Raw genomic sequence first — 10,764 nt, forward strand, 5'->3', positions numbered from 1 at the left:
TGCCTCTTAGATCAAGTTGCCTTCCAGAATGGCACTTACCATAACCCTTGAAGACCCCAAACAACCCCCAAACAGACCAATATTCCCCTGGCGATAGCAGGGTGTTCCTTCTCCAAGAGAAGGTGAGAGGTGCCTCGCCCCAAGAGTGCACAGGAATTCTTGTAACAGCCGGACCTTCCTGCCAACTGGTTCTCTCTCCTCCGGACACCACCCACTGCAGCGGCCTGGGGCCCCTCGGCCTCTGTGGGAACTTGGGCACTAGCCCAAGTTCCCTGCCCACAAGTAGCTTATGGTCTAATGGAAGCCGGTACAGACACCCACCCCGGGGGTGGAGGGGAGACTCACTGGTGGTACATGCGCAGCACGTCGTACAAATAATCCTTCTCGGCGTCATCTTCGATTAGGAAGTCCACCTGGAACAGGGGAACCACGTTACCCCTCCGTGACCTGATCGTCCTCTCCCTGTATTCTCCTCCCACCCCGGATCCGTGGGCCAGACAGCAGTGCCGGGCCGGGGGTGGGGACGCGGCTCACCGCAGAACACAGGGCAGCACCCACTCAGGGCCACAGGTGTGGGAGGGCAAGGCTGAGAGTGGGCGACCCCTCCCACAATCCAACAGGTGACCGGCTGAACTCCAGCGCAGATGCCAGCGAGGCCTCACCTGACCACAGCTGGAGTGCCAAAGGAAGGCTTTCAGGAAGGCCCTGGGCCACTGGCTGCAGTAGCATGTGGCCTCCCTGCCTGAAGAGCTCTCCTCATGGCCGGGGGGGCATCGGGAGCCACCCAGCCCAGCCTCCCTGGAGCTGGATTATCACCCCCACTTCTGGTGCCTCAGCAGGTCTCAGCCCTGCTCCTTTCTCCCTCACCCAGTCCGGCACCTTCACACCAGGCAGAGTCAGGTTACAAACACATCTTAAAGGTCACACCAGACCAACGTGATTCATAAACACCAAATGTCCCGGGAACTCAGTGGGGAGACTCCCCAAGATGTCACCCCACCAAAAATCGATGCATTCTTGGGAAGGAGACTTAATTCCTCACTCACTGTGCAATAGAACTGCATTTCTGGTTTCAGGCGCACTGGGTCTCAGCCTTACAGGGTGATCAGACTGCTTATGACAACCAGGCTCCCCCCTCTTCCTCCCTTTGCTGGCTCTTAAACCCTCCCAAGAGGAAATGGGTCGTCTCCGACTATTCCAGAAGATCTCCAGAGAAGACGGCTTCCCCGACCTCCCTCAGCAAACCTCACAGAGAAGTAAACTATGATATTTATTGAGCACTCACTGGCTGCAATGCTCAGTTCTAAGTGCTTTGAAAGTGTTTTGTTTTTTATTTATTTTATTTTGTTAGTATGTTTGGTTTTGTTCTCTGTCTCCCCCTTTTAGGCTGTGAGCCCACTGTTGGGTAGGGACTGTCTCTATATGTTGCCAACTTGTACTTCCCAAGCGCTTAGTACAGTGCTCTGCACACAGTAAGTGCTCAATAAATACGATTGATTGATTGATTGAAAGCACAATAGAGAAACACAGGATATGTTTCCTGTCCACAAGGAGCTTAGCAGTGTGGGCTAATGGGTAGAACATGAACCTGGGAGTGAGAAGGTCATGGGTTCTAATCCTGGCTCTGCCACTATGTGACTTTGGGCAAATCACTTAACTTCTCTATGCCTCAGTTCCCTCAACTATAAAATGGGGATAAAGACTCTCAGCCCCATATGGGATGGGGACTATGTCCAACCTGATTACTTTGTATCTACCCGAGCACTTAGAAGATTGCCTAGCACATAGTAAGCATTTAACAAATACCATTAAAAAAATGGGGGAGATAGTGCTTCCTTAGACTTAAACTAGATCCAGTTTTCCGCTATTTTTTCACTTGTTTCCAGTTGCTCTGCTTTCAGAGGAGAACAAGGTACATGATTTTTTTTAGTGCTATCTGTTAGATTCTACTATGTGCCAGCAACTGTAATAAGTGCAGGGGTCAATATAAGATATAAGATAATGAGGCTGGACATAGTGCAGTGCATGTCCCACACAGGGCTCAGTCTTAATCCCCATTTTACAGATGAGGGAACTGTGGCACAGAGTAGTTAAATGACTGGCCTAAGGTCACACAAGTGACCTTAGCACACAAGCAGGCAAGTGGAAGACCCAGGATTAAAACCCAGGTCCTCTGCCTCCCAAGCCTATGCCATTTCTACTAAATCACATTGCTTCTCCAGCACTGCGGTAATTATGGTATTTATAATAATAATAATAATGGCATTTATTAAGCGCTTACTATGTGCAAAGCACTGTTCTAAGCGCTGGGGAGGTTACAAGGTGATCAGGTTGTCCCACGGGGGGCTCTATATCCCTACTTTACAGATGGGGTAACTGAGGCACAGAGAAGTTAAGTGACTTGCCCAAAGTCACACAGCTGACAATTGGCGGAGCTGGGATTTGAACCCGTGACCTCTGACTCCAAAGCCCATGCTCTTTCCACTGAGCCACACTAAGCCACGCTGATTTGTTATGTACCAGCACTGTACTAAGCACTGGGGTACAAACACTATAAGTAGATTGGCACAATCTCTGTCCCGCATGGGACTCACAGTCTAAGGTAGGGGGAGAGAATAGGTGTGTAATATCTGTTTTACAGATGGGGGAACTGCGACACAGAGAAAGGACTTACCCAAGATTACACAACAGGGAAGTGGGAGAGCCAAGATTAGAACCCAGGTCTTTTGACTCCCAAGCCTGTGCTCTCTCCACTAGACAACACTGCTTCTGGAGAGTAAGACTCTGAACTCTTTGTGGGACAAGTACCATGTCCAACCTGATTAGCGTGTATCTACCTGGTACGATGTGAACCCCCATCTCCCTCTCCCTCTTTTCCTCCCTCACCAGCTCAGCAACCTTTGGAGTTACTTCCGGGTCCCTCAGGAACTACTCAGCACAAAGTCCAAACCTCTGCTGCCAGGACAGATTCACCTGGGCATTAATAGGTAACTCTGGGTAGCCAACCCTGGAGGAGGAAACCCAGCCGATTGGCCATGAGGGCCTGATAAGGAGGGAGGGAGGAAGGGGCCTGCCAGACTAATCAGGGCAGGACAGGACAAAAGCACAAAATGAAACCAGTTGTCTATGGAGTCACCCAGGCAGAAGGGAGCCAACACAAAGAAGCACAGTGCGGAGATTAAACCAACACAAAGAACAGAGAGGAGATTAATCCACAGCCCCCGTCGTTACCCCAGGGACTTCCCCACAGAAAGCCTTAGGGATCTTGCTCTTGGTCCCCAGAAATGCCCAAATGCCCACTCATCAACCCACTCAGGCAAGAATTACCTTCCCCACGTGTTCTTGTGATTTCGGTTTTCACAAGAGCAACAAATAGAGACAATCCCTGCCCAACAATGGGCTCACTGATGCCAATGCCCTGTTTTGGTTCATAAAAACTTTCATGTTTGAAAGGCCCTAAGCAAATCCTCTAATTTTACTTATTAGCTTTCCTCTCTGACTTCTGATGAAATGTCAAAAGATCCCCTTTCACTATTTATCCTTCTATTTTTTAATGGTGTTTATTAAGTGCTTACTGTGTGCCAAGCACTGTCCTAAACTCTGGAGTAGATACAAATTAATTAGGTGGTTCACAGTCTAAGTAGGAGGAAGAACAGGTATTTAATTACAGATGAGGAAATTGTCAGAAAAGTTGAGTGACTTTCCCAAGGTCTCACAACAAGCACTTGGCAGAGCTGGGATTTGAAGCTAGGTCCTCTGGTTCCTAGGCCTGTGCTCTTTCCACTAGGCTACACTGCTTCTCTTCCTTTATTGCTGACAGTGGGGTCTCCCATCCACAATGTTAGCTAATTCAGACTTCAGGACTGAGAATCTGCACAAAGGAAATGACTACAGGGATTCTACCCCACGACTGTATCCTCAGGCAGAGAGGTCCAGTTCCTGCATTGTATTTATTGAGAGCTTACTCTGTGCAGTGCTGTAGTAAGCACTTGGGAGAGTACAATACAACAGAATTAGCAGACACGTTATGATGCTCATAAAACAGAGCCAGGGAAACTCCAAAGGTCATTTTGTATATCCCCCTGCACCCAGGCTTAGGAACACCTAGACCAAAACAATAGCTTTAGGTGGGGAAACAGGGTGTAACCCCATCCTGACCCTAGAATGACCATGAGGGTGTTGGAACTGAGAACATTCCTCCCTACCCAGGCCTCTAGCAGTGCTGTCTGCTGCTACACTTAGATGACTGGAAGTTTGGTGCTTCTGATACCAGAAGCAGGGTGGCCTAGTGGAAAGAGCACAGTCCTGGGAGTCAGAGGACCTGGGCTCTAATCCCAGCCCTTCCACTTGTCTACTGTGTGACCTTGGGCAAGTCACCTAACTTCCCTGGACTTCGGGTTCCTCATTTGTTAAATGGGGATTTAGTATAATAATGATGGCTTTTGTTAAGCGCTTACTATGTGCCAAGCATTGTTCTAAACTCCGGGGGGATACAAGGTAATAAGGTCTTCCCACATGGGGCTCACAGTCTTAATCCCCATTTTACAGATGAGGTAACTGCGGCCCAGAAAAGTTAAGTGACTTGCCCAAAATCACACAGCTGACAAGTGATGGAGCCGGGATTAGAACCCACGACCTCTGACTCCCAAACCCGTGCTCTTTCTGCTAAACCAATCAAGGCACACCTCACTCTCTCTACAAAGGCCACTGCGGACAACATCCAACCCCATTACCCAACTGGAGAGTCAACCCCACCACTAATGACTGAATAGTCCCTGCAGAGGATGGTGCCCCCAAGCAACTCCAGGCTGGTGACTAATTCTAAAGGCATCCATCCCTCACCTCTTCCAAGTTCATAAAAACTGACAATTAAGTGACCAAAGGTTACAGGTGTATAACAGTGTGTAGGTGGGTAAATTACTCTCCCCTCCTTCAAAGCCTATTGAAGGCCCATCTCCCCCAACAGGCCTTCCCTGACTAAGCCCTCCTTTCCTCTTCTTCTACCCACTTCTGCAACCCCTTGACTTGCTCCCCTTTTTCATCCCCCCTCCCAGCCCCACCTCACTTATGTACATATCTGTCATTTATTTATATTACTATCTCCCTCTCTAGACTGTAAGCTCACTGTGGGCAGGAAATGTGTCTGTTGTACTCTCCCAAATGCTCAGTACAGTGCTCTGCACTTAGTAAGCACTCAAATACGATTAACTGATTTACTGTGTGGGAATTGATGGGCTGTTCTGGCCCCTCCCCTGGCCAGGAACTAAGCCTGCCTGGGTTTATGGGGACTCAATCAATCAGTGGCAATTATCAAGCACTTGTGTGCAGAGTACTGTACTAAGCATTTGGGAGAGTTCGTAGATACATTCCGTGCCCACAAAGAGTCTACAGTCTAGACTCCCAAAAGGAGCTGGCCTAGCTGAGAAAAAATTAACAATTTGTCCAAAGGAGCTCTATCGGGTGTGTGTGTGTGTGTGTGTGTGTGTGTGTGTGTGTGTGTGTGTGTGTGTGTGTGTGTGTGTGTGTGTGTGTGTGTGTGTGTGTGTTGGGGGAAGGGAGGCCAGAAGGGGTTATCTGAGTCACCATTTAATTTTTTCAGATTGACTAAATCAATCAATCAATCAATCGTATTTATTGAGCGCTTACTGTGTGCAGAGCACTGTACTAAGCGCTTGGGAAGTACAAGTTGGCAACATATGGAGACAGTCCCTACCCAAAGCCAGTCCCACATAGACCAATGCAAATGCCTGATCCAGTCGGGGACAAGATGGATGAGGCTGATGTATAGAGAGTGGATTGGCATTAGAGAATTGAAGTGTGCAGACTGGGTTGAAGAAGGAAATCAGTGAAGTTAGGTAAGGGGGGGACAGCTGATTTATTAATTTAAAGTTAATGGTAAGGAATTCCTGCTTGATGGGATGATGGGTGGAAAACTATTGGAGGTTATTGAGGAGTGGGGAGTTGTGGACTGAACTTATTTTTAGAAAAATGATCTGGTCAGCAGACTGAAGTATGAACTGGAGTCGGGAGAGATAGGGGGCAGGGAGGTCTCTGAGGAGGCTGATCCAGTAGTCAAGGTGGGTTGAGTTAGGTGGTTGGATCAGTGCAGTAGCAATTTGGATGGAGGGAAAGGGGCAAATACTAGAAATGGGATTTGATAACAGAATGAATATTCATTCAATCGTATTTATTGAGCGCTTACTGTGTGCAGAGCACTGGACTAAGCACTTGGGAAGTACAAGTCAGCAACATATGGAGACAGTCCCTACCCAACAACAGGCTCACAGTCTAGGAGGGGGAGACAGACAACGAGACAAAACATGTAGACAGATGTCAAAACCACCAGAATAAATAGAATTATAGCAATATGCACATCATTAATAAAATAGAGCAGTAAATTTGTACAAATAAAATAGAGTAATAAATCTGTACAAATATATACAAGTGCTGTGGGGAGGGGAAGGAGGTAAAGCAGAAGGAGGGGCAATGGGGAGAAGGAGAGGAAAAAGGGAATGTCTGGAAAGGTCTCCTGGAGAAGGTGAGCTCTCAGTAGGGCTTTGGGTTGAATGAGAGATGTCACAATAATGGGCTCGTGAGACAGGGAGTGTAGTGGTGGTATCTGTAGTGATGGGGAAAGTCAGGGGGAGAATGGGTTTTGGTTGGGAAGCTCTGTTTTGGACCTGTTCAGTTTGAGGTGTTGGTGGGGCATGCAAATAGAAATATCCTGAAGGCAGGAGGAAATGTGGGGCTGCTGAGAAGGAGAGAGGTCATGGCTGGAGCGGTAGATTTGGGAATCCACCTCTAACGGGAACAAATTATTTCTCCAAGGGAGAGGGGTAGATAGAGAATAGGAGAGGCAGCAAAAGAGACAGAAAATGAGCAACTAGAAAGCAAGGAGGAGAACAGTGCTTTGCTCACAGTAAGTTCGCAATAAATGTGATTTAATCAACGAAGCTCTTAGGACAGTGCTCTGCACACAGCGCTCAATAAATACGATTGAATGAATGAAGCCAGGGAGGACAGTGTCAGAGAAGCCAAGGCGGGATAATGTTTCAAGGAGGAGGGGGTGGCTGAAGAGGGTTGGGGGTGGGAGAGAGGGAGGGTTTAGCCACATTAATAGGTTGCCTGGCTTTGAGAAGCCGCAGATCAGGCCAGAGAGTAGTAGCCGGTGTAAGAGGCGGAAAGGAGCATCAGCAGAGAAGGAGGAGTCTGGAAGGAAGAGGAGACTTTACCCATTAGCAGCCCAAGAGTCAGGGAGGTCGGTGTGGTCACCGGCCAGGGTTGGGAGTGTCCAACGTCCCAGACTAAGCCCCACTTTTCCCCACTTCCCCCTCCCTTCCCCCTCCTTTCCCCATCACCCTGACTCGCTTCCTTGGCTCTCCCCTCCCCTCCCCACAGGACTTAGGTATAGATCTATAATTCCATTTATTTGTATTGATTCCTGTTTACTTGTACTGATGCCTGTTTCTCTGCCCCCCCCCCCCCCAGCCCCCTTCTAGACTGTGAGCCCGTTGTGGGCAGCGATTGTCTCTCTTTATTTGCTATATTGTAGCGTAGTACAGTGCTCTGTACACAGTAAGAGCTCAATATGTACAAATGAATTGAACTGAGCCACTGCGGGGGAGGCGGGGGTGCTCCCCGCACAGCCCCTCACCTGTCCTGAGCACCCTGCGGGCGGACCTCCTCCCGCAACCAACCCCCCCCCCCCCGCCACCTGTGCTGAGGCCTCTGCAGGGGGCTCCCCGCAACCGCCCCCCCCACCTCCCCAAACCTGTCCTGACCCTTGGTGGGCGGCTCCCTGTAGCCCCGACTTGTCCCGGGGTCCCAGCGGGACGGGGGCGGTGGCGGAGGCGGGGAGAGGTGGAAAGGGGAGAAGGGGGAAGGGGAGGCGGGAAAAGGGGGGGAAGGGGAAAGGGGAGGAGGGAACGGGCGGAGGGGGAAGAGGGGGAAGGGGAGGAGGGGGAAGGGGAGGGGGAAAGGGAATGGGGAAGGGAGGGGTAAGGGGACAGGGGAGGGGGCAGGGGAAGGGGGAGAGGGGAAGGGGGAAAGGGGGCAGAGGAGGGGAAGGGGGAAAGGGGAGGGGGAAGTGGAGAGGGAAAAGGGGAGAGGGAGAAGGGGAGAGGGAGAAGGGGAGGGGGAGAAGGGGAGGGGGAAAGGGGAGAGGGAGAAGGGGAGGGGGAAAGGGGAGAGAGAAAGGGGAGAGGGGAAGGGGAAAGGGGAGGGGGAAAGGGGAGAGGGAAAAGAGGAGAGGGGAAGGGGGAGAGGGGAAGGGGGAGGGGGGAAAGGGGGGAAAGGGGAGGGGGAAAGGAGGAGGGCGAAAGGGGAGAGGGGAAGGGGAAAAGGGAGGGGGAAAGGGGAGAGGGGAAGGGGAAAAGGGAGGGGGAAAGGGAGGGGGAAAGGGGAGGGGAAATGGGGAGGGGGAAGGGGAGGGGGAAAGGAGAGAGGGAAAAGGGAGGGGGAAAGGGGAAAAGGGAGGGGGAAAGGGGAGGGGGGAAAGGAGGGAGGGGAAGGGGAGGGGGAAAGGGAAGAGAGGAGGGGTGGAGGGGGAAAGGGAAGGGGGCGGAAGGGGAAGGGGAGGGGGGAGAGGGGAGAGGGGAAGGAGAAGTGGGGAGAGGGGAGGTGGGGAGGGGTCGTTCGGGCTCCTAGCTTGGTCCTCCCGGTGCCCACCGGAGCCCCCAGCCTCGCCACTTCCCGGAGCGGAGCGGAGCGGAGTGGGGCGGGGCGGCTCTCACCTTGTGCCGGAATTCCCGGGCCACCTTCCTCTCCATGGCCGCAGCGCACCGCGCAGGGTCGGGCCGGGGCTCTCCTGAGCGGGCGGCGGCGAGGACGGCTCCGGGGCGGGGCCGGAGCCAGGGCCAGGGATAGGGATAGAAGAAGGGCCGCCCAGCCCTTCCTGTCCACCTCAGTCCTCTCCTCTCCTCTCTTCTCCTCCCCTTCCAGGGTACAGTCTGACGCCGCACCAATCAATCATGTATTTATCGAGCGCTTATTATGTACAGAGCCACTTATTAAGCGCTTGGGAGAGAACAGTATAACCGAGTTTATAATAATAATGATAACAGTGGTAGCATTTATTAAGCGCTTACTATGTGCCAAACACTGTTCTAAGCGCTGGGGGAGATACAAGGTTATCAGGTTGTCCCACGTGGGGCTCACAGTCTTAATCCCCATTTTACAGATGAGCTGACTGAGGCCCAGAGAAATTGCGACTTGCCCAAAGTCACACACAGCTGACAAGTGGCAGAGCCGGAATTAGAACCCGCGACCCCGTCCCTTGTCCACAGCGAGTTGACGGTCAAATAATAATAATGATGGCATTTGTTAAGCGCTCACTATGTGCCAAGCACTGTTCTAAGAGCTGGGGTAGCTACAAGGTCATCAGGTTGTCCCACGTGAGGCTCATAGTCTTCATCCCCATTTTACAGAAGAGGTAACTGAGGCACAGAGAAGTTAAGCAACTTGCCCAAGATCACAGAGCAGACAACCGGCGGAGCCGGGATTAGAACCCACGTCCTCTGACTCCCAAACCTGCGCTTTTTCCGCTAAGCCACCCTGCTTCTCAGAAACTATGAGAAACTCCCTAAAGTCGGGGCGCAGGGGGCGGAGGGCGGGACTCCTGCCGTGCGGGACTCAACTGGAAGAGGCTGGGGGTCCAGGAGGGCAGGGAATTATTTTGGGGGTCCGGGCAGATCACCATGGAGCTACCTGCTCCCCTGATTTGAGGTCAGGATCTCTTCTCCCCATCCCACCCATCACTCCCCACCACACAAGACACCTTCCCCCGACTGCGAGAACAGGGGTGCTCGGTCTGCGGGCTGGGGGGACCCCCCGACCGCTCCCTGGGTCTCCCTGGGGGAGCGAGGCACCCTGCCGTCATCATCATTATAATAATAACGATAATAGTAATAATAATAATGGTACTTGTTAAGCGTTTACCAGGTGCCAAGCACTGTTCTAAGCCTTGGGGTGGATACAAGCAGATCGAGATGGACACAGTCCCTGTCCCCCGTGGGACTCACAGTCTCAATTCCCCATTTTACAGATGAGGGAGCTGAGGCCCAGAGAAGTTAAGTGACTTGCCAAAGGCCACACAGCAAAGTGGCAGAGGCTGAGTTAAAACCCATGCCCTTCTGATTCCCAGGCCCGTGCTCTGTCCACTAGGCCCTCCTGCTTCCCCATTTCCCCCTCCCCCAGAGGCTCCATCCTGGGAAAGAAGAAGGGCAGACCCAAGGACAGTCGGGCGGTCAGGGGCATCTCAGCGTCTGGGAAACTGGAGTCACTTTACCTTCTGATTTATTCATCGCAATGGAAATTCCGGGTCCTGTGCCGCCTGGGGGGAGGGGGACAGGCTGGGGAGGGGTCGTGGGGGACTGCTAAGGAGAGAGAGATCACAACAGTAACAAATGTGAAAGCTGATTCGGCTGGGGAGGAATTCCTGTCTTAAAGACGGTTCCCATGGAAGTGAAACAGATCTTTGCCCAGGGTGGCGAGGGAAAGGGGACGAGAGGGAATTCGTTGTTCAGACCTCAACTTTTTTCATCCTCCACTGATTCAAAGCCCCGCCCACACTGTCTGAAAATTTACTTTTGGGTCCCTATGTGAAGTTACCTCTCTGGCTGGGACTGTGTCTACCAATTCTATCGTATCGTACTCTCCCAACCACTTAGTACTTGTCTGCTGTGTGACCTTGGGTAAGTCACTTTACTTCTCTGTGCCTCAGTTACCTCATCTGTAAAATGTATTCATTCAATTCATTCAATCATA

The 10,764-nt window shown here is 51.6% G+C and overlaps 1 protein-coding gene across 1 annotated transcript in view; it reads right to left on the reverse strand.

Annotated features, from left to right (window-relative positions):
- USH1C (USH1 protein network component harmonin) overlaps positions 1-8,801 on the reverse strand; it is a 64,381-nt gene extending 55,580 nt beyond the window's left edge. The window contains exons 1-2 of the mRNA XM_038764294.1: positions 8,733-8,801; positions 346-413 (exon numbers count right to left, since the gene is read on the reverse strand). Coding sequence (XP_038620222.1) covers positions 346-413; positions 8,733-8,768 — 104 coding nt within the window. The 5' untranslated portion in view covers positions 8,769-8,801. The remainder of the gene's footprint in view (positions 1-345; positions 414-8,732) is intronic.
- Between the last annotated feature and the right edge of the window lie 1,963 nt (positions 8,802-10,764).

This window comes from Tachyglossus aculeatus, chromosome 22, assembly GCF_015852505.1.
Source record: "Tachyglossus aculeatus isolate mTacAcu1 chromosome 22, mTacAcu1.pri, whole genome shotgun sequence".
Lineage (NCBI taxonomy): Eukaryota > Metazoa > Chordata > Mammalia > Monotremata > Tachyglossidae > Tachyglossus > Tachyglossus aculeatus.